Source organism: Psittacula echo, assembly GCF_963264785.1.
Source record: "Psittacula echo genome assembly, chromosome: Z".
In the NCBI taxonomy this organism is placed as follows: domain Eukaryota; kingdom Metazoa; phylum Chordata; class Aves; order Psittaciformes; family Psittacidae; genus Psittacula; species Psittacula echo.
Window position 1 is genome coordinate 13246452 of NC_137742.1, and position 24521 is coordinate 13270972.

General features: G+C 39.6%; 1 protein-coding gene across 1 annotated transcript in view; it reads right to left on the reverse strand.

The window, feature by feature from the left end:
* Positions 1–4738: 4738 nt before the first annotated feature.
* The window catches only part of NPR3 (natriuretic peptide receptor 3), a gene marked incomplete at both ends in the record, with an annotated part of 38481 nt that continues 18698 nt past the window's right edge, over positions 4739–24521 (reverse strand). Inside the window, 5 exons of the mRNA XM_080637466.1 lie at positions 4739–4850; positions 7063–7150; positions 8554–8689; positions 11863–11957; positions 15697–15832. Coding sequence (XP_080493592.1) covers positions 4739–4850; positions 7063–7150; positions 8554–8689; positions 11863–11957; positions 15697–15832 — 567 coding nt within the window. The remainder of the gene's footprint in view (positions 4851–7062; positions 7151–8553; positions 8690–11862; positions 11958–15696; positions 15833–24521) is intronic.

Genomic DNA, 24521 nt, shown 5'->3' on the forward strand with positions numbered 1-24521 from the left:
AAACTGTCCTGAGCTCCAGAAAAGGTGGACTGAATTGCCACAGAAATTTATGACCAGGACTATTAGCTTCCTGTCTTTGATGTCTATTCTTGGCTTTCCAGGAGCATTATGGCATTCATGAGGTGAAAATCAGGCCGGAGCCAAGGTCAGCTAAGGCTGATGCAGGCTGTTCTACTGCAAAGCTGAGAAATTCACTCTGAACTGCTTCAAGATGCTGAGTTTAAAGCCTGGAGACACTTCACTGAGGGTCCAAGTCTACTTCCACTGAATCAATGAAAGGGGTTTTTTTCATCAGCTTAATGGAACTGTGATCTCATCTCCTAGCTAAAAAATCAGAGATTCATTCAGTAAAACACGCTGTCAAGGAGCACACTCTTCTTAGGTCCAGCACGAATGTTTTCAAAGCATTAGATACACTTTAATAATTCTACATTAAAAAACAACAAAATACTTTCAAAAATGCCAGAAAGCATTTGATAAAACCAAATTGAAAAGAGATAAATAAAATTTATTTTCAGAAGTGAACAAATATAACTCTTGAATAAACAGGATTCTGGCCACAATCTTGCAAGGTGCACACTACTCTCAATCAAAAGTCTTAGCAATGACTGAATGAATTTAGCTGAGAATGCTCTTCAATGAAGCACATCACAGAAGGAACTGGAAATTAACTGGTGATGGCAATAGTCACAGACAACTCAGGACACACAAACTGTTCATAAACAAAACTTCCAGAACTACCAGTGACCCAGGACATAGCATCCAGGCATCTGATCTAAAGTTGTGGGTCTCAGCATACTGAATCACCAGTGCTATGGCAAGTTTTGCTTCATCTTTGTCAACTTGCAGTGGAAGTCTACATGCTGAAGATAAGAATGTAGAAGTCAGATCATAGAACCCTCATGAACTGTGAGATTAACCAGATATTAAGCTGACCGGCATTTGGTAATTTAAAAAAATGCTAGATTAGCAGAATTTATCAGAATTTGACCAAAAAAAAAAAAAAAAAAAAAGAAGTATGAAGCCACTAGTTCAATTTAACAGGCACAACAGTAAGATTTAGCAATAAACTTATTACCCATGGGGCCAAGCTTTCTCCGATTCAAGCACACGGCAAGATTCCCTTTCATTCAGCCATGGCTAGGATCATACCCTTTGGTTCCAAGTGAGCAAAGCTCTTATCAGCTGAAGTTGAGTGATTTAAAGTGTGTTCTAACGTGCTGAGCTGTGTCAAAGCCCTCCTTATGCTGCTCTATAATACAGATTAATGTTTTTAATATGGCCACATTATTAAAGCTAAAAATGTAGGTTTTGAAAACTCTTTTGAGAATAAATTATTTTAATTAGACATTCCCTTACAGAGTTTGAAGCCTAAACATTCTGACATTGAGCTAATGCAGATGAACCAGAAAGGAAGAGTGCATTACCTGGTAAAGAATCTCTCTGCTGAATAATCTAAACTCCACACAGTTTTTGATTTACGGTCTATAAAAGACTTGGGAAGTATTAGTAAGAGCACTGTGAAAGGCAGCTAAGAAGTGCAAGTTTGTTTATGCTATACGGCTATCTACTTATGTGGAATGTCTTTAACAATCTCCACACTTCCATGGGGAAAATTAACAGGTAGGTGTGCGCCAATGTAGAAAGATTAAAGCCCATTAGTATAAAATGTTCTAGTGTGCAAGAAAGGTTCACTTTTGTTGGGAGCTGTTGGGATGTAAAGTGTGGCTAGGCCTCCATCAGCATCCCACCAACAGATATCTCATAAAAAACCTTCCTGATTAAAAACCCTACACTATTTTAATTAAAAAGTGGCCTTCCATTAAACCTTTTTTTTTTTTTTAAATATGCTTAGTTACAGTAAGATGACACAATAGAAGAGCTGTACTGACAATTTATTGTCTCAGACACATCTCCTGGCTTGTGTCTTCTGGTCTGACCTGACAAGAAACATGCAGACCTATGCTACTGTCCTGCTCTCTAACTAGTGATGGTTTCAGTACCAGTTCACACTGCAAGACAAGTCATAAAAAACAATTTCAAAAAAGTTTATGCTTCAAATCATATCCTCTTTACATATTTGAAAATTTTCCTTTACTTTTTCTGTGGCAAAGTAGTCAAGTGGATGAAAGAAAGTAAAAATATTGAAAGCCATATTTGCAAAACAAGAAGTAGATCAAAATTCCCTTGGAAATGATTTAAAAAACCCCAAATCTTATGCATGCCCATGAGCTAGACAAACTCCACTGCTTGAAAAGAATTCCCAAAACTGATCAGGAAGTCTCTGGTTCTCCAGAACTACCAGTGGCCTAGGACAAAGCATCCAGACATCTAACTCTGAAGTTTTGGGTCTCAGCATACTAAATCACCAGTACTATGGCAAGTTTTGCTTCATCTTTGTCAACTTGCAGTGGAAGTCTACATGCTGAAGATAAGAATGTGGAAGTCAGCACTCCACAGCACTACGAATGCTGCTATAGCCTACATTGCTTGTTGGTGCCCATGAGAAAAAGAGGCTACTTCAGAAAACTGTCCATTGAGTGCAGTGTTACTTTGGTCACACAGGCTCAGACTGGGAAACAGCATAATGGAAATCTACTGTGTAAACAACACCTATTACAATGAGTCCTAAAGATACCAAATCTACCTGGTCTACATCCACCAGCTATACTGAAGCTGCCTGACAGTCAGGAAACCTTTCCCTAACACTGCCTGGGACATTGGACGGTATTTTACAAGGGCAGGTGATGAATGTGCTGAGAGGCAAGTGTAACATAAGGAAAAGAGTCCAAGGAAACACTCCATTGGTTATTTCCCCACCAACAAATAAAAGACAGCAGAAACAAGGCAGAGCCAGCTTTTGCTCTTACTTCCAGCTACCCTAAAATTGTTTCTATGAATTGGCACTCTGGCTTTTCAGGGCCTAGAACTTCTGTAGAACACAGGCTTTAGGGCCAGTTTTGAGATTAACTTTCAAGTCTGGCTGACTGCTGAGACCAGGAAATTCTACTTATGAAATCAAAATAGGATAAACCAAAAGATTTCATGCACTAGGACCACAGTCATAGCTGGGTTTTCCTATGGACAATATTTTTATGGATCTTGGTCATCACATTTATAATACGTACTGTTCACTTCCATTTGTTGACTAGAAAGCACAGAGCACTCCTTTGTCTAGTATAAAATAATGTGTTAGTAGCTAATTCATCACAGACTCAGTTTTATTTCTGGTAAAGTCAATGGCAAAAGTCCAAGGGATACTGACGGCAGCAGGACTAAAGTCAGCCCTAGAGCAGTATTTTACCACCCCAATTCCTGAAGGTAGTTCCTTGTGTGTTTAATTGCACACACATGAGTATTTAGTCTCACTGACTAATGTAGAACTATTTAACATGCAAAAAGTTCATTATTTTCAGGATCAGGTCCATCATCACATGGACAATACAATTACTGCATGTATATTTTTTAAATAACTATTTGAATGTTGCACATGCCTGGAGAAGAAAGTGGGGCAAAAAGTCTGTTACTATTGATAAAGTCACTTCTCCCTCCCTAAATACTAGTTCTAAAACATATTTACAGCTGTTGACTTTCCCTGCATGTTACTCCTATCATAAAAAATACGTCTTCAAAACATCCTCTTCCTTAATTTTTAATCCTACCAAAGCAAAAATAGATACTTTAATAGAAAAATACAAGATAAAAATATCCTAAAAATAAAATGGTAGCATGGAATGTCATTTTTACACCAAAAAAGATCCCCTTTTGAATTGTGTCAGCTATACAAACACTTTCATATTTACAATTTTGGATGCAGCCCTGTGCTCACTGAAGTTAATGGGATTTTTGCCATTGACTTCACTGGGAACAGAAGCAGGCCCTACATGGACTATACTTGTCTCTTTAAAAGTCATGGCAGTGAAGAGTAAGAAGCTTGATTAAACACACATAAGACTGAGGAATTAGGCAGTCCTTTCTGGAGGCCTGATTGTCTTCTCTCTCACTATGTCATATCAGTGAAACTTCATGTCCTTCACTGGAGTTTTTCCTAACTCCCAGCATCTAAGAGGGAGAATCAGTGCTTTTGATTGTGATACTACACAAACAAGGAATTTTTCTGTGTGTGTTTCCACCTGCCTGACTTTCTCAGTGAAGTTAATTATGCCCCAATGGAATTAATTACACCCAAGTGCCAGTTCCCTCCCAGAACTAAACTCCATTTGCCCAATCGTGTATCCCCTATAATCAATTGCAATGATTCAGTGAGGCAGGATCATCCCCAAAAGAATCCCTTTCCTCCTTTTGACAGCAACCAACACCTCCACCTGTGAAACCATATTTGATATCTATGAGTGAGATACAATTAAGGAAGGAGGTGGTAGGAGCTAAGAAAAGAAAAAAGAGGGAACAGAATGAGGCATTCCCCATCAGTTAAACCCAGATCCGCTCCCCTTAACATATGCTTTAAGAAAAACCATCTTTACATACTAGGTACATCCTGTAACATCAAACTGCATCATTTTCTTTTTTCATGAGATGAAAGGCCATACAGCACAATGTAATTAGTAAATCATTCCTGAGCTTCTGAAAGAAATTACGACAAAATTACTGCTTAAAAGAGTGAGTTCAAGAGCCTCTTCTTTTTACACTGATGTCTTTGGTTGTGTCTTTTTCCCTAATTCTTTTTTTCCCCAATTCTTTTTTCCCCTAGGAAGAATGGGATTCATTTTCTTCTTCCTTATGCGGCAGAAAAATGAGATCTAATGGAGTCTTCACGTAACTGCCGATGTTTCCCCATGTTACAGTCCTCCTGTCGAGTTCGTCTCTCAATAGTTATTCTGTATTTCTTTCTACATGAAAGGAAAGGAACAAGAGTGAGAAATCCTTCTCCAGCTATAGGGTAACAGGACTTCCCTTATAAAGAATGCCTGTAGGGGACAGCTGGGTGCCAGTTGAAAAATGAAATATGGCAGAATGTGAAACCCTGGTCAAAGATTAAAGTAGTTTGCCTTGAAACGTTTTACCCAGGCTCAAGAATGCCTGTTAATTTCTACATAGTAGTCTCAAAGCACCAAGACACAGACATTTTCTTCTTTGAACATTTCTGATCTAGTGTCATGTGAACTGTGTCACTTCACTGATTTGTATTGATCAAAGCCAAATTTCTTTCCAGTAACAGGGGTGGGGGAGCACTTTATGCAGAGTTCAAACAAGAGATCTGACTATTCAGTTGCATTTCTCACTGAAACTGTGTATTAACTAACTAATCCTCCCTTCTCCCTCTGAGAAAGCTACTATGTTTGTAATGTCAGAGGAGGAGGTAGTATGATAAATTAAGAAAAGGGATGTAGAGGGTAGATAAGAAATAAACACAATTGCTCATGCATCAGAAACAGTTTTTCCTGTGTGTCTTCCTCTAAGGCCTTTTGAAGAATTCTGTTATGTTACTTTATACGTCAAACAAGCCCTTTGACTGCTTTTCAGTTTCCCCTTTAGTATCCCCAAAATCATTAAGAAGATTCCTATCTATATTTCATGCATTTATGCTTCTACTCGTTTTCAGGACCAATTTTTCCAAAAGGCATTAGTACAGCCCCAAATGCATACAGCTCTGCTTGCGAAGATGTGTGACAGAAAGCTTGTATGCCAAGTTTGCATGCTTGGTTGTGGTAATTACAGATCCAAATGAGATGTAATCAGAAGATATATACAGTTTGAAAGGTACCAAAGCTGCAGGTACAAGTTACTGACAGGCACACAATTGCTAGACCTACATTTTCTGAAAATCTGACCCATACATCTTTGTATGTTAAATTTCATATGTTCACTCTAATGGTGGAATTAGAGGGTTGTCACTATACTTGCTTTGAGTAAGTGCAATCAGATGCCCAGGGTGAAATTCACCTTTAGGTGTCTCATACATGAAGATATATCTAACAGAGTACTCAAGGCTTCCTTCGGCCCAAGATACACCTTTAGCCTCATTTCATGTCCTCACATACCAATTCCGTCCTCAGTATCAGTAATGATAAAAAACACAGCTCAAAATTGTCATCTCAGATTAAGAATTTATAAAAGATGCAAGTACCTCTGATGACATACAATATGAAGACAGACTTGTATTTTCTTTTAAAGAGAGTCTTTAATCAGTCTTGGCTAACTTATTTTCTTTCAAACAACATATTATATAAGCACCAAACACATGTAAGAATAAAATCACACTGAAGAATTTTAGTTGTAAGCACCTGACGAATAATCCTGGTTCTGGGACCTTTGAAACCCTGGAAATGTGCTGGTGAATTGAAGCTTTTTTTACTTTTTTCATTTTGTTAACATTCTTTCATAAACAATTATTCTTATTGGATTGACTTAGCTAATTCTTATATGCAGAGGATAATTTTATTCTCTTTTTCTCTTCCATAGCATAAAAGGATAAAATATAGTATATATAATATACTGAACATGTATAACTGATTTATTCTGTCAGTGTAGGATCAGCTCTTAAGACTTGAGATTTGTTGAAGAGCTGTGAAAGAATTATTTTACTTAACCAGAAATAAAACACTGATCACCCTGCACTGACCTCAGCTTATTAAGTTAAATGCACAGCTTTGAAATCCAAATTCTCTGTTATACCAAAACAGAAATCTCTTTCTAGCTTCCCGTACAATTCTGCTCAATACTGAAAAACTAAGCATGGTACCAGGCAAGTGATATAAATCTCTTGCACAACCACAGCCTGCACAATTGTGCTGGCAGGAAGTACCAAAGGCAGCTTTTGAGGCCAGGGTGTTTTACTAAAGCAACTGTGAATGACTAGAACTCATTGGAATTACTTCCACAATCAAAGTTACTCAGAGATGTAAGTGGTTACAGGATGAGGCCTTGAGTTAAAAAAATTATCTCGATATACACAAAAGGACAATCCAAGCGTGCTGTTCTGGTGGTAATTTTACCACAGATTATTATGGTGCCTTCCTGTCTCACATCAGGGATGTGCTGCCAGGAGCTAAGAGGCTTTGAAGTAAAGAATTCACAGAACTTTCAAATAATCGGACTAACCTGAAAAAGTAAAAAGCCATTAGCAATCCTGCTCCGAGCAAGGCACCCACAACTATTCCTGTGACTGCTGATTCTCCTAGACCACCTGCTTGAAAAGGGGAAAAATAAACAATCAGAGTTCATAATGAGAGCTATCTGCATTCACATACTGGAAAATACACACAACTAGGAAATCAGTGACCAACATCAGATAATACAAAAGCCTTTCAGAGCTCAGGACTCCATGGGAACCTCTTTCTTAGTTCCAGTTTCTGCATGTTTATTTTTTGTCCTTGCTTTTCTGGGGTTAAGTCCTGAAGATCAGTGTCAGATGAAGACACAGTTCTAGAGACATGATGCACAGGAATGTTGTTAGCAAACTGGTCTGGACAACTTGGTCTGAATCATAACACAGACTGGGATTACAGTGATGCACATAATAGGAATCAGCACTTAATATGCCCTGAGTGATTATAACAGATACAAACTCATTTCACTTAGCATCATAACCCGCTATCACCCAGGCTTATTAAAATAAGTGTCTGATTATCCAGGAGTTCCTCAATTTATTTATTTCTTCTGAACCTATGTTGTTTCAAGTTAAACCTGGATGAGCTTTGCCTTGCTTCAAATCTCGGCAAAGGCAGAGCAAGAAGCACACTGGCTGATGGGGAGCCCAAGTAAGGACTGTTACTCTGTAAAGTGCAAGGCAATTTTGTCTGTACATCAGGATGCGTGGAAAAAGGTGCACAGATACACCATGCTAAGCATAAAGGATGTGGGCTGGAAATAGCCTCTACAGCATGTACATACACACAGGTTTTTCAGGAACTGAAGAATTGTCAGGCTGCAGATACCTTGTCACTGCAGCACTAGCAATTTGTTTGTGGATAGCTGAGACCACTCTTTGCCACTGAGGCACCAGTACCTTCCCACCCTTTTCTCCCTGCAACATCCTGCTCACTACAATATGATCTGCAAAGTCAGTACACTGCAAAACAAGGGCACCTTCTCTGTGGGCAGTAGTCACAGCCTTCTGGATTCACAGACTTCACTTCTCAGTCTACTGGCCTCTCACAGTGCCCTCTCAATAGCACTGAAAATCATTCTGCACTGGAAGAACACTACTCCCATCAACACTGCCTTCCCAGCTGCTAATTATCGATATGGTTATTCTTTATTTGGGGTTTCAGTTATGTCCTTCTTTCAGGCTAAAACAGATTTTAGATTTCTGGCTAAAAGAGATTTTAGTTCCTGGGAAGTTCTAAAGTCTCCAGGGCCCTGGACTGTGCATCATGATTACTGTCACGTTTAAATTCAGGGAAGTAATTCAGACCACATATTACCCGCAGCTGCCAGACCTTAACTTCCCCAACAGTCAGCAGAGACCTAGTCACGGTGTCTCAACTGGACAACTGTGCTAAGGAACTTACTATATCCCATTATGTTGCATCACCACATGGATTCCTCTCTCTGGCAGCCTGGGCAGAAGCATTAAGTCACTAAACTTACATGATTTACATGGTGTGTTGTTTGTGTGCTCTGAAACCCGGCTTTCATCTAGTCGCAGCCTGCCATGATTCCAAGGATATTTCACATTTGGCCGAATTTCAAAACGCCCCTGCTTTCCATAGTAGTCTCCGATCACCTACGCCAAAAAAAAAAAAAAAAAAAAAAAAAAAGGGAATAAAAATATTTTCTGATCAATTTAGGGAAGTAAAACTAAACAGGAGAGCAGCATCACTCACTTGGATGGCTGTGGCAGGATGTTGAATCACAAAGAATCAAGCTGAAGGGGTCTGTAGGAGGTTATGCAGTGCGTGCCCTGCCCCAGGGCAGGATCAGTTGAACAAAAGCATTCCTGACAGATGTTTATCTAACCTGTTCTTAAAAGCATTCAGAGATGGAGACCTGACAATTCCTCTAGGCAATTATTCTGGAATTTAGCTACCCTTACTGTCAGTGTTTTTTCCTAAGGTAACCTAAATCACCCTTGTTGCAATTATCTATTGCTACTTACCGAACTGCCAATGGACAGAGACTTGCTTTCTGAAACACTGCTTTACATACTCATGGTATCCTATCTGGTGTGTCCTTAGGCTTCTCTTCTATATAAACCCAGTTCACACAGCGTTTTTTAACCATCTGAGTACTCCTCCTGCTCTCCCTGAGCTTTTTTCAATTGATCCATAGCGGGTTGAGCGATCAGGACTGTCACCCACCCAAGTGAAAATATCATTTCAAGTACGCTGAGGCTCCCGACTACACACTCCAGCCTGGACTTTCCTGTTTTCCAAGGATCTGCAGGTACTTGATCATGTTCAGCTAAAATCTTTGAATCTTCTGAAGAACTAGGATGGAGCCTGTCTTTCTCCACCTTTTATTTATGCAGTTGTTGACATCTACATAGAAAGGGACTTCCATGCTTATTGTTCTGGTAGAATAGACTATAATTTCAGACCAATTCATCAAGAAACTTCAGAATTTCAGTCCTGTCCTCAATAGTAAATCCAGGCTTTATCCAAAATAATGCATGTTGGGTCTACCACAAAGCTGCAGGACTGAATTGTGCTAAGTCAGTCACTGGAAAATAGTCCAAAAAACCCCTAGATACAGTAGTAAGTCAATTATTATGACAATGAAGTAGTCAGAAACAATGGTAGAAGCACGTATTTCTGTTCATAGTGCTTCTACCATGGATAAAAAACATCTATTAATACACTAGGTTTATAATTCGAGCTACCGATAGCCTGTACAAATCTTTCACCTAGACTTGATTTTGAAAGGAGTTCTGAGATAACGTTTGCATGGGTTATGTACAGAAAGGCAGATTTCACACTAAATAAAGAAATTCCTTAGTTTTGCTATGGAAGATAAATCCTTAGAAAACCTTTTTAAAACATTTGTTCAAAAATAAAGGCAAATTCAGCGAACTGGAAGAAGTAAAGGGAAGAAACCTCTGAGATCATTTGCAGGCAGCAGATTGTTCATTAAGAGACTGTTTAATTTATCAAACATGAGTGGGAGAGTTCTCTATCAGCACGGCTTACTAAATATGAAAGCATGCAGAAAGGCTTAAGAAGACCAAATAGTTGTAAGTAGCCATCAAACAGATTCAGATCAGAAGTAGGATATGTATCTTTAAAGAGCAAGTGTAGTTAAATAGTGGAACAGACATCGAGGGAGCAAGCGAGGCAGTCCCTGTTCTTTCAGTGTCTCCAAATGAAAAACAATGCCTGTTACAGTGTGAGCTTTCATCACATGTAAACTACAGGGCTTCATACAACAGCAAGAAACCTTCCTGCAGAGGTCAAACTAGGTCATCTAGTGTTTTCTTCTAGCTTTAAACTCCATGAATGAACTTGGAAAATCAGCTCTGCCCAAACATCCATTCATCTGGCTCAGTTCAGCTAAGAAACATCTCATACAAACACACAAAAAAATTGGCAAAATCAATAAAACAAGGCATGGAAGAAACAATGTTTTTAGTGAGGCATAAGGGTAGAAATGAATATAGCAGACACAAGTAGTAAGTAACCACATGTAAAATATGTTGATTTATATTATTGTATATTGTAGATTTATATACATCACATACACAACAGAGGGAAATTAAAATGAGCAATATGGTAAAAGAAGAAATGTAACATCAAGCAGTAAAAGATAGTTTAAATTGTGAGTGAAAGAGCAATGGAAGGAAGGGTAGGAGAGGGGGATCACATTGACAGATGAGAGAAAGAGCTAATGGGGGTGAACAAACAGAGGAGATACAAGTAGTTCAAACCAAAGTTATCCTAATCAAACTGTACTCCTAGTTTCAGTTAATGATGAGTACTCCTATCCTCTGGAGTGTCTGCAGTTTGCTGCTGTAGTTTTTCAGTTACTTTTACACACTAAAATACATAAAAACACACCAGATATCCTGATGCTTTTAAAAAGGCTTCTTGAGTTTTTTCTCTGCCTCAGCACAGACAGGAACATTTTAACTTCACTGGATTCCACATGTAGAAATGTTCAGCTCAGACTTGCTGCTGTCGTATGGTTGAGACTGATGAAACAGAGGAGGCCAGCAAAGCTTAGGTAGATGCTGACACTGAAGCTGAACTAACAGAAGCTTTACGCTGCAGCTGGAGTTAGGGCAATGCATGTATTAATAAACTCAGTTGTGCTATTCTCTATGTGCAGCTGGTGCTATTTCTCATAGACTGTTTTTTACTGTCTGACTGCTTCCACTCCTGCTGCATCCAGTGGAATAACCCACGTGGAGCTGTCTGATTAAAATGTCTCTTAATCATTGAAAACAAGACAACTCAGGTCTTGCTGCCTGATGGACAAGGTGAGGCAAGGTCTGCACTTCTGCCTATAGCTGACCACAGGGTAAGATTAAAATACCTGTAACTCACTGTGTTCATACACCAGGGTGATTTGTGCAGCCCTATTGCTATGAGGTTAACCTTTCTTCTTACCAACGAATAAAAAGCCCTGCTCATTTTAAATAGCAATTTCCCATATTCAGAATTTACCAGTGCTTAGCTAGCCTCTAGGATTTCACCCTTTAAATTTTAAAGACCCTAGCATCATGTGAAGAAAGATGTCTTGTTAAAGAAAGGAAGTTAAGAAAATTTAAAAAACCTTAGGATAACTAATGCAAGACAGTTATTTTACAGAAAGGATTTGGTCTCTCAGTTGATAAGATTAAGCAATACCATTTTAAATTGCATATTAAATAACCAAATGTTCACCAAGTAAACAGATGATATCATGTGGTATTACATTGGCTAATTCATCAGTGGCCAACTGCAATGGTGTTTGTTTCCTTACCTCCTGTGTGCCTGCCTCTGGGTCTGTCATTCCAATCACAGAGAAATCCCCGTATCTGTCTCCATTGGCATCAATGGACACCTGCCCTGCAATGCCTACAGAATGGCATATGAAGAATTAGAAAATTAATTAAAATACTGAGCCTTTCCAAGGAAAACAAGAAAACAAGTGGACAGGTTTTTACAGATGGATATGACAGGAAATCTCATCAGTCTCCCAGCATTTTTGCTGGCATTCCAAAAGAAATTGTAATTTCATCTCAATGTCTGCATTCCTGAATTCTTAACATTTCTCCTTTTTAAATATCAAATGTGTGAGGCTGTTTAGGGAATACGTGAGAAAAATCTAATCCAAAAGTCAGAATGCAAGAATAAAAAAAAAAAAAAGATTTAATGTGAATTATTTACAGAAAGTCTAACCCTGAAATACCTAATGATGCCTCAGTAAGGAAAGTCCAGCTCATGTGCTGCAGAGAACACAGGGGCACAGCCCTACACCCTGCAGGCTAAAGGGGTTGGTGCACCCATAAAGCCAATCCAGTGTTGTTTCCATCTGATGGGATACTGGAGGCGGCACCATGTGCACTACCTATGTTTAAGTCCTGCATTCAGTTACATAGGATTAACTGCATAATATGGTGCTGTTTATTTTATATTTTTAGACACCTCTCCAGTTCACTTTCTTCCCTTAGAAGTTCTAGGAAACTTCAGGGAAACTGGGAATCATAGAGATGGGGTAACTGAAGTTTGAAAGGACTTAATGAAGTCTTGAGTCCAACCTCCTGCTAAGAGCAAAGTCAGCCAGAAAGTCAGAATAGGAAGATGTTTAGGGGTTTATCTAGTCTTCAAAACACCCAAGGATGGCAACTGCACAACCTCGCTAGAGCAACTTGTTCCAATGGGCATGATGAATAAACACTTCCTTGTATTCAACCTTTTCTTTCAATGTAGGCCCTTGTGTACAAACAGCATGGCTCTAATCTTTATGCTGCAAGTCAAACAGGTTCTTAAAATCCATTACACACTAGCAATTAACTACGATGAAGACACTGTAAGCCTTTGCTGATACACTTTATCTCCTTAGATATTCCAAAATGCAATCCTCCACTGCCTGGCACCAGAGGTGCACATTTACACCAGTGCAAATCAAACACGCATCATTATACATCCACATGATACCAAATTCATGACCAGACCAGGCACAAAGCAGTAGAGAATCAAATTTTCAGTGACTGTACATCAGAAGAGAGAGTGATCAGAAATGCAGCCAGAGTATAAATTCCCCTCCACATACCTGATGAGAGTAAAGACACAACAGATTAACATACCTCTATTTATCTGTCTCTGTTCCCATTTAGTGATATTAGGAATGTTTAAACTTAAATGTGATTTTCAAAATACGCAATGGTCACTGGAAGATTATTGTTGAGCATCGGTTTCATTACAATACAGTTACCAAACAATTCCCAATTTGATTACTGCAGGAAAACAGAATGGGTATAAAAACCACTTGGCTGTGAAAGCACTGGAAGAGGCCACTATGACAAGCTGCAACATCCTTGAAATTTGGATTCTGGATCCTTCCTAGCTTAGAAAGCTAAAACTCAGTTTTTGGAAGTAGGTATTAAATTGGCTGAAACTCAGAATTCCGACGCATTTTTTTCAATGGGATAGACTAATTTTTAACTTTTCCATCTGAAACAAAACAAAGAGTTTGAAATGTCAACATTTCCTGCAATGTTATTCCATAAGAAACATACTTAAGAAATTTTGAAACAACCTGAATGAAGAACTTTGTTTGGATGAAGGTGAGAGGATTTTATCCGGGCTCTTTTTTTTGTTCTGTTAGACAGGTACATACAGAAAATTTTGCTACTTTTTCAAAGAAAATGCCAATAAATAGAAAATATTCTCCACAAAACTTGCCCTGGACTCATACCAGGGTGTCTCTAGCAGCCGTAACAGTAAGAAATCCTTTGGTCACCTCAGCCTAATCCTTTCCTAAGCACATGATGTCCATGCAGTTGCAGATGGCAGACTGCAAACACTGCAGGAAACAGCATTCACATTCTATTAGAGTTGTGATGGGTGACCTATTCAGAGCTGGCTGCAAAATTAGGTGCCCTGGCAACCAAATATCTTATTACCACCAGCTAAATTAATGTAATTAATGAAACTGGAATTGTCATCATCAAGGCCTGCAAATATTTAAGTGAATTATAAAGCTTCAGTCCTGCAGTAGAACCTGGTGGATGTACGCATGGACCATACTCCAAGATGCTGCATCAACTTCAGAGAGGGACTTACAGGCAGAATAAAGGGACAACATTTTCCTAAAAGGACTGGCTTGCAAGATACCAAGTTAAAGGTCTCTTTCAGAATCAGGTTTATCCTTGTAAATTACATCCAGCAAACTACTGCCACAGAGAAGAGATGGCATATGACTTACATGGCATTTTGACCTTTTAAACTGCACCCTCAAGGCTCAACATGACAGCTACATTTTCAGAGTAGGTGTGACAGGTCAGCCAGCAACAACAAACTGGTTTTCACAAGTCGGGAAAGAACATTTTTAATTCCCTGGTTGGATTTACAAGGTGTGAGAATCAACCAAGTGGCCTGCAAGGAGTACATGGTACTGTAAAAGTCTTGCATGGACACACCTGCTGGTGGCTTCCCAGAGAACAGAAAGCACAGACAGGCTGTGCTGGGGCATCTGTCCATACACAAGATAAGCGAACAGTAAGGCAAATCTTTAGACACCAGATTCCCTCTGTTAAAACACTGTGTTTTGGGAAACCATGGATGCAAAGGGAGGTACTGGGACATCAAGCAAAGTCTGCATCTGGTGCAGCGCTCCTTATGGGATGACTGCAACCAGAACAATTTAAAGCAATCCCTTGTGTTATCTTAAGCTGCCTTGGGGACTCTTCCGCCTTGTGTTCAGGACAAAAATTGAGAACAGAAGAGAGGAGCTGCTATTCTTCATGCCTTCCTCCACTAGGTCCGGTGTGTCCTTAGAGCTGAGAACCTAACCACTGAGGTTTTCTTTGCACATTCAAATTTATCATTCATTCTTTATCTAGGGGAAATGTCTCCTTCTCTTAGGCATTTCCATAGGAAATTTTGCCAATCCTACACCAGAACACTGGAGTATTCTAAGAGATAAAGAGCAATATTCTAAGATATGACTGATTAATCCAGTAATACTCGTTTTCTTTATGATGATTCCTACCTGGCAAAAGCACTTCCATCACCTTGTATCAGCAGGGTGACATACAAGTGTCAGTTGCACTGTGGAACCGCAACCTACAGGATTAGGTACAGAAAGGCAGAGTGCTGTTCAGCTGCTGCCTCTGAGATAATAGGCTCAGCTTCTGAAAGAAGGCTTGGGGGGGACATCCTTCTGGGGCCCAAAGGAGTCCCGTCAGGAAACAAAAAAACCTGGCACCTGCTTCCTTCTGTCTATTCCCAGGCTTTTAAGATAAAAAAGTCAAATGGAAAAAATGAGGGCTAATAGATGCATATGAGTAAAGTGAGCAGCTGTAATCTTTTCAAAAACAAAGCAGCCTGAGAAATTACTGGTATTTCTTTACAACATCAGTGAGGGTCATTAAATTGTTAGGAGATTTTTGAACTGAGTAAGACCTGAAGGGGTGGTGCAGAAGAAAGTCAGACTAGGGAGGTATGTGAGCCAGCCTGCAAGATATATGTGGTTTCATGTGGTTATTTCCCTCTCATTTGAGAATGGAGTAGGCATGGGTCCTTACTCTGTACACAATAAATATCCAAATTTTTTTGACTCTGAAAGCTTGAATTCTATATTAACTCTTACCTTCATATGTTCTGTTTCGTGTTTGCTGAACAATTTTTTCACCATCTTTCTTACTGAAACCAAACTTCAGGACTTCCTGTAAAGCTAGAGCATAAAGAAGAATAGCATCATGGAATCCTTCCACAAACATGTTCACCTAAAGAAAAAAAAAAAAAAAAGAAAAAAAGCAATGGCAATTGACACACAAAAAACTTTTCTTCCCTATGGAATTGAATAACTAGAGGGAATATTTAAATTAACCATTAAGACTGATTCAGAAGGTTATTTTCTCAACTGCTAGAACACAAAGGAATGTGCCTCAAGAAAAACAAAACAAAACAAAACACCAAAAACCCCCCAAAACCCAAAAATCCAGGAGGAATATGGCAAGTTTTGACCCATTTTTATAAACAGTTAACCACTATCTGTCATTCTGAACATTCACATCACACTTCAATGTTGTGTCTGAATAGCTCTGCAGATAGGGGAGAAATCTGCAGATCACAGTTCCCAAGGCCAGATGCACAAATTCTGCAGCTGACCATGTGAGATTCTGTAAGGTGCTGAGTACTCTCACCCCACAGCACCAAGCATATCTTCCTCCCACTGCACAGAGAACTTAGCACTTCTCAGGATTGGGAAGTATGTTCTGCCATGATTTTTTTTGGAGAGTGCAGCTGGTGGATTTGCTTGTTTAATGATTACCACTTCCATGTCTGGCCCTTATTCAGCTGAGCATCTCTCCACTAGCAAATAAGCAATGGAGGAAACTACTTACCCTCTACAGTAATGCGTTCTCTGAACTGCCAGGGAAACAGTTTCCTTTCTTGTACAGTTTTTTCAGTAAGCGACATGAAATGAATGAGATGTTGCTTTATAACCCTAATACAAAAGAAGACTGCTGCCAACCACGTCTGCTTCCCATGACTGTGCAGGCAACCTACAGCTTTTGGTCTACATCACTGTGAATAACATCAACACTTAAAAGCAGAGTGCTGCAAAAACACTTCAGGTTTGTTCACAGAAGCCTGGAGTGCTTCAATGATGAAGCAAGATTTATTTAAAGAGCTGAGTCCAAATGGAGACCCATCAGCACAATCAGACACAGATGGCCTGAGTAGCACAGCTACTCCTCTTCTGTAAGCAGCAACTCACATCTCAGTAGTGCAATGCACCCTGGCTTGTTGCACAGTAATTCAGAATGAATTATCTTTTCAGCTGCAAGAAAGGTGTTTCCATTCACTCAGAGTTGCATAACAATGGAAAAGCTCCTGACATCCTAGCAAAGACATAATCAACAATTATACATTATGGGGTATCTTATTGCTGTTTCCAGTGAACGACCCACTTCTACAAATCTTCTGGATAGCAGAAACATTTACCTTACCTTCCACCTCTATGTTTCTAAAGAATTTAAAATGTTGGTAAATAAAGTGATACTCTGACAGTCTTAGCTGGACATTAATAATGTTAAAAGATAAAAACATGTAGCCAGTTAAGTAAATAACTGCTCCATAAATAAAAAGTATTACATAGTTGATTGGCTAAGCTGAACTAACCAAGCCCCTGGTAATGTAATTACACACAAGACATTCCTTCACTGTTAAACCAGCTGCCAACGTTTAGGAGAATTTCAGAATTATTCACTGACAATACAAAAGTTTACATTGCTCTGATATTTAAAATTTGACTTTTAGATAACTCCAACCTTTGTTTTATTGAGAAAATGCACTACCAGTTTAGGGAAAGAGCCCGCAGTGCTATAGAAGACACAGAACAGCTCAGCTCAGTCTGACAGCCAAAAACTAAGAAGCAGCTGCAGGTGTTTCAACCTAAGGAAAAGGAATGAAAGAGGAGGTGAAAATCAGGCTTTCAGTGGAATAACAAGAGCTGATGGACAGAGTGCACACTGGGGCATGCTTTGCCAGTGGGGTGTTTAACTTTTCAGAATTGAAAAAAAACCCAAATCAAGAAACCACAAAGCTCGACAACTGCTTTATGTGCCAGTACTAGAGTCCAAGTGGCCTGTGGATGATCAAACATGTGCTTTCTTCGTGTGACACTCATTCTCCCAGGAGAGAAATTAGTCTCTCTAGTTGCTCTACCTCCCTGCTGGCTGATTTACAGCTTGTGCCTGGCATCTATTTCAAGGAAAGCTATTTGTCACTTCCTTTGTCCATGGCAAAGACCTCTCAGTGTAACACAGCAGCCTTCAAAACCTATTTTGTCAGCTAATTTGCTCCATCTGAAATCTACAGATGCCACCAGCCTGAAAACCCTCCTGTAGACACTGCAGATTTGCCAGATTAAGTCCTGTCAAAACTCACTTGGCAGTGTAGGAGGTTATAGCCAGAGCCCCTTGCTTTGACTGCTGTCCAAAAGCCCTAACGTTACATATGAAAAGTCATATTAGAAAATCATCAGATCAGCTATGCCACTTCCCAGTTCCTCACACACAAATCCCAGCACTTTATCTTACGTTGTCAAGGAAGGTGAAACTTCCGGCATTTTGTGCCATTTCAAATCTCCTAAAGGAGTAATAGTTACTGTCCGCAGGTGAGACTGCACCTACACTCTCCAGCCGAACTGTATGTTGAGCACACTGGCTGCTTTGAACATTATTCCAGGAACATGCTCAAGCACCAGTTCTTGAAATAGGACACAGGATGCCATGAAGGGCATAATGTTTTCCTGCATCTCACCTTGACCTGATCATTTAGAAGTTGCCACGATCCTACACAGAGAATCGGTTGCATGCTGTGTAGGACTGCTCTAACCTATAAAAGGAAAAAACATTGAAGATGGGAGGAATATTGCAGTGAAAAGTAACAGCTGCAGATAATTCTGAAGGAACTGCTCTGTCTTTGTTCCATTTTCCACCTGTACAGAGCTTGCTTATGTTCACTCTGCAGCCTGTGACTGTCTACAATAGATCCTCTGAGTAAAAACAGTGCAAAATTTGCTCCGATACCACTCCTGACTTAGTAGAAGTTTCCCAAGCCATACAATCACAGGACTTCCTTTCCGAAGAACATTAGCTCTGTTAATGATACCTCATATACCTCATTGCTATGAAGGATTTCCTTTCTTTTCCTTTTTTTTTTTTTTTTTTTTTTAATTATTTTAACATAGTTTCTGTTCTACATTCAGTCCTATAAGAAATGATGAACAGGCTAAGACCCAAACCCAACAATTTTCATACTTTCTGCCTTGTGTATCTTTGAATTTTAGAGTATCTCATGGTAAGAATACATAACACTTACAAAAAAACCCCATCCTTCCTTTGCTAGAAGAAAAAGGTTAAAAAGGGCTTAGAAGTAGTAAAATGTTCTATGAATGCTTCAAACAGGGATGAGAGTAAATGTGAAGATGTCTTCATAGTTTGCTTGAAGGTCTCCATAGTAATAAATAAAGTGTGATTCAACATCAGCCAGCCCTCAGGACAAAACTAAACAGATTATAAAAGCTATTAAAGATCTACTAATCTTGTTCATAATTAACAGTTCTTTTAGTTAAGCTCTAATAAAAAGCAGAAATTTTTATTATAGTCGTTTCCATTTTGATTTATGCTGTTTTTTTAATTACTAGTGTGAGCTTAGCTCCAAATGCAAATCACAATTTGCATGTCAGTTCTACTAAGATGTTTCTGTCCCTGACCTGAGCTGCACAGCAGAGCCACCCCTCAATGTCCATCATCAGCAATACAAGTAGAGCTGCCAGGTTTGCTGAACATCCTTGGAGACTGCAAATACAAGTATGTGGAAACCCTCCCTGCTGCGGTATCTTCCATATCACTTTCACATCCTATTCAAGATACCATATAACTAAAAAGCAGATAAGCTAACTGCATAGCAGGAAGAGATAAGCGCATATTTGAGCATTTTATTTTCCTACTTTTCTACTCTAATTAGCCATTTTCTGTCAGAAAAAAACCCCTCTCCATAGAAATCACATGAATAAACTTTACACAGTTCAAAGTTATAGGTCCCCAAGCAGCTATAGTATGACCACACTATTCATATATACCAAGGTGTTAACAGCATACGCAGCAATACAGAATACTACCAACATGGAAGACGGCCAAGCTACAGCTATTCAGGACCCATAATTTTCCATATCCAGCCCACTGACTGTTAAGTAAGCTTATTCTCTTCCATCTGGAACTGCCCAGCTCTAAATCACAGCAATTACAGCAATTCATACCACTTCTGTGCTAGGTAGGGAAGACTATCATTGCTCTTTTTGTACTGCAAAAGCACACAGCAAACAGTCCCCAACTCGGTCTCTGCATAGACTTCCCATTACATGTGCAGTGATTTTCAAGTTGTCAAACTATAGTCCCAACCAAAATCAGTTAGGATCCTGGGACACTGCATAGGGTTACCCACTTTTTTCAAAAATCTTACCAATTTACATACTTGATATGATGCTCAAGGTAACGTGTTTTGATTTTCTGTTACTTTTAGTTTGCATAAAGTCAGTGAGAAACTCTGGGTGGAAGAGAGATTGAGAAAGTGAAGCCAAGGGGAGAATATCCTTACATCTGAGCATTACCTGTGAATAAGTGAAGTGCATTTCAAACTAGTAATGCGTGTCCAGATTCAGCTTTTGCAATTATTTTTTAGACCTATTGCCATAACACTACCATATATCACCCTGTGTGTTACCATCAGGACGTAACAGGATTATTACAGCTCTCATTAATTCATAGCAGTCTTCCAGTGTCTGAAGGGGGCCTACAAGGATGCTGGGGATAGACTATTCATCAGGGACTGTAGTGATAGGACAAGGGGTAACTGGTTCAAACTTAAACAGGGGAAGTTTAGATTGGATATAAGGAAGAAATTCTTTACTGAGAGGGTGGTGAGGCACTGGAATGGGTTGCCCAGGGAGGTTGTGAATGCTCCATCCTTGGCGGTGTTCAAGGCCAGGTTGGATGAGGCCTTGGGTGAGATGGTTTAGTGTGGGGTGTCCCTGTCCATGCCAGGGGGGTTGGAACTAGATGATCTTAATATCCTTTCCAACCCTAACTATTCTATGATTCTATGATTTCCTAATGCCACTATGCAACAGAAATTCATATTGTTCCTAAACCTCACTTATGGATAACAGCCACTCCTTGGCATTGGGATTGAGATTTCAAGGACTCTCGAGTATAACAAATGCAAAGCCACAGGATTCACCCACAGCCAGCTGTCATTAACAGTGTATCTTGGGATGCCCACAGACATGGATATAAAACCCAACCTGTTTCCACAGAGATCACATCACTGTGAAACCAGCCCAGCAACTGGAAAGACAGATAAAGCTGTAAAACAGTTAATCAAAGTTGAATGTTTAGATGCCTAATACTAAAAATACAGCCTGTTCACTTCCCTGACCAAACTGCTTCCCTGATGGAGCTGGACATCAGTGGTTCAAAGAAACAGGAACGGAAGGACAAAAATAATAGAAACACATGCGTTCTTCAGAGAAAGCCATTTCCTCAATATTTAATTCACAACTGAAAAAGAACATATGGCACTATGCCAAATTCTGGGCAACACAGCTGAAGCCAAGGACAGCCTCTCACTGTATTCACCAATATCAACTCTCTATAAATACACAAATACATAAGCTGGCACCTGCTCTAGAACATGAGGCCAGAGCTCAGGACTTGGTTTTCTAAACAACAGATAACCATCCCAACTCTCATTCACTATTTGGGGCTGGTTTTCTCTCTCTAGAAAAAAACGATGAGCATCCCCCACTGTAAAGAGATATCATATAACAAGCAAACATTGTACATATTTAAGAAAGATTAATTCAAATACTATTGCATCAATTTAATCTTTTACAGGGAGATGGTGCGTATGTGGAAACCTATAGGAGACTTTTCTTATAGGGGAGCACATGACTTCCTTTTATGAATTCTGCAAACCAAGTCTACTTTAAAATTAAAACTTACAAATTCAGCGCAGACATAAGCCTCCACCTAAGTACTCTGTACACCAGGCAATGTGGCCCCAGCATGTGGACTTTGCAACTGAAGTGCAAGTTAAGAGACAAGGTGTAGGCAGAAAAAAATAGAGCAATTAATTACGTCTAGAGAGCAAGCAGCAGTCACAGCGCATCAGCTGCTCACCTCCATCCTCATATGAGAGACAAGATGTATAGAAAGATTCCTGCTATCACTGCATTTTTACTTATTTGGACCCAAAGACACTCTGCCACAGCTAAGCCCATTTTCTGCAGGTTAAGACTATGCTTTTGCCTGCCTGGACTGTTCAGCCATCCATCTGACCAGCTGGTACATGAACTGATGTGCCCCCTAGGCATCCCAAACCCTTGCTCCACCTAGACAAGAGAATCCTTACTTCAAAGGGACTGAAATTCCTCTAGTGACAAACTCCTATCCACTTTAAAGCCAGCTGTGGACCAGCAGCCAACCACAAAATGGTCTGCTGAAATAGATTAATAAAAAGAAAACAACTGATATCTGGGATTTACTTTAAAAAGGCTGCCAATTTCAGGGAGATAAGGCATTTTGTCAGTGAAGGTTATTTTATTGTTTGGGAAAGAAAGCTAACCGCAAAGCCAGCCTTTGCTCTTGCACCTCATCCTCCTTCATGCTCTCTTCCTTGTTTTTCTTAATATCCCATTCTTGAAAAACTGTTAGATTTACTCACTGTCGTTCTGCTGGGGCAGACACAAGTTGCTCTTTTGTCTTAAAGATGAATTGAAGAAGAAACCTATTCAATTCAAGGCCTCAAGGGGGATAGGCTTTGAAATGCCAGCTAAAACATGACAGGGCACAGCGACAACTGAGATGCAAGGGCACAGAGGCACCCTTCCATCCAACTGCCTTCAAGAGCTGCTCATTTTGTGTTTGTTTATTGCTTGCAACACTCTCCTGTGATTATCTAGAAAACAGCTTCGAACTCCTAGTGCCCACTGCTGGCAGGGCAGGCAGAAAACTTCCAAGATACAGCCAAAACTTGCTCCTTCCATTACTCACAGACACGGGAGTCACCACCTCAGCAGATTTAAAGCCTTACCCGCAGTCAGCTCACGTCAAGGGGCTTTTACTGTCACTGCTTTGACAAGCTTTGGACCATAACCATGACCTGACATCACCAGGTCTTAGCATGATTCCCAGACCTCAAAGAGTGTGGCCAAAGGAGGAGGGTGATGAGCTGAAAATTGCTCTGCTCTGGGAAAGGGGAGCATCTCTGCAACCAGACTTCCCCCTGCAAACATGTGTGGAATTTATTCCTGGCTCTGTTCAACACGCTCACTGATTCCCTTCTGCAAGTTGGTACCAGCCATTTTACCCCTCTGTGGTTTTGGTTCCTGTATTAACTTTTAACACTGTTCTCAAAGAATGCAATCAATGTAGCTAAGGAGCAGCACTGTTTTGAACCAGAAGTGAACTACTACAGAATAATCATTTATGGGAATTTTTCCTTCATGCACATTTTACACACATACTATTTGCTTGTATAACTTATCTCTAAAGAGCTTCAAGCCACCTATTAACGAAAAAGAATCAGAGAATGTATTAATATGCTCCTGCAGTCAAGGCAAAATCCCCATGTTCATTATACATCTCTAATTTGAGATAAGTGACTAATGCAAAGGATCTCTAGCACACAGCACTATATTATCATTGCTTGTATACTGAATGGATCTTAACTATTAAAGGTATGGCTGCCACTAAAAATGAACTGCCATTTTAGTATTTCCCGCCTTCTAACAAACTATGTGGCCATTTGCGTGATGAGTTACAAAACTATGTTCAGAAATGATACTTCTAGTATGGTGAAACACAAGAGATACTAAAGAAGTTCCTCTTTTCAGCTGAACACACAGAAATTAAAACATTTTTCTAAAGACCCCATTGGTACTCTTGTACTAACCTGTTATACAGTTACAGAATGCTTACATTTTAAGTTAGCATCACGCAACTGTTGCGACAGTTTAATTGCATATATATACCTAGTAACAAAAAAAAAGCCCAACCCAGTGCTTTCGTTAAGATGTTAAGTTTCAAATGTCACCAAGCAAGTTTGCAAGTTTGTAAGTTTGTTTTTCAAGCAGAAACATATCTCAGTTTTCAGGATGACAGAGTCACTCATCTGAAAAAATCCGTTCCACCTGCTAAAATAAGCCAACTGGTTTAAATAAAAGCAGAGCTAAGACAAACAGGAAGGACATATTTTGTTAAATGTTTATCCTTGTACAATGTGCAATTGTTTTGGGTTCTGGATTTTTAACATTATCACCAAACCACAAAAATCACAGAAAAAAATCATTTTCTCTATTCAAAACTGTCAAGATCACATCAGTTCTCATGCAAAACTCAAGAGAAAAAAAAAATATTGCTTTATTACTGTGGAGAACTCATCTGTTCAAAACAAATTTACTTTTGCTACACTAGCTGGTGAGTAAACAGCATGGGGGTGGGCTGGTGAAATCTTTGGTGGGGTAAAAAGGATCTATCTGATGAAAGAATCATCTGATTTCTGCTTTGCAGCAGGTTTGCAAAGGCAACACAGCAGAGCTTTTGCTTTACATACAGTCTTAACAGCTGGATAAAAATGAATGACTTAGGCAGAGCCAAAAGTGGTGCTTAGCTCAAAAGAGTGCTCAGAGCTGGGATTAGTCACCTAAACTTCTTACTCAGTACCAGGCAAAAATTAGGCACACAAACCCATTCATAAGCACCAGCAGCCAGCCTCACCCTTGCCAGCTAAGCAGGTGAAGAATGAGGGATGGATGTGACCCCGTTACTCTCATGCAGGCAGCCAACCAACTCCCGGCTGCATGGAGATGCAGTCAAGTCTTTACAAAACCCCCACAGTGAG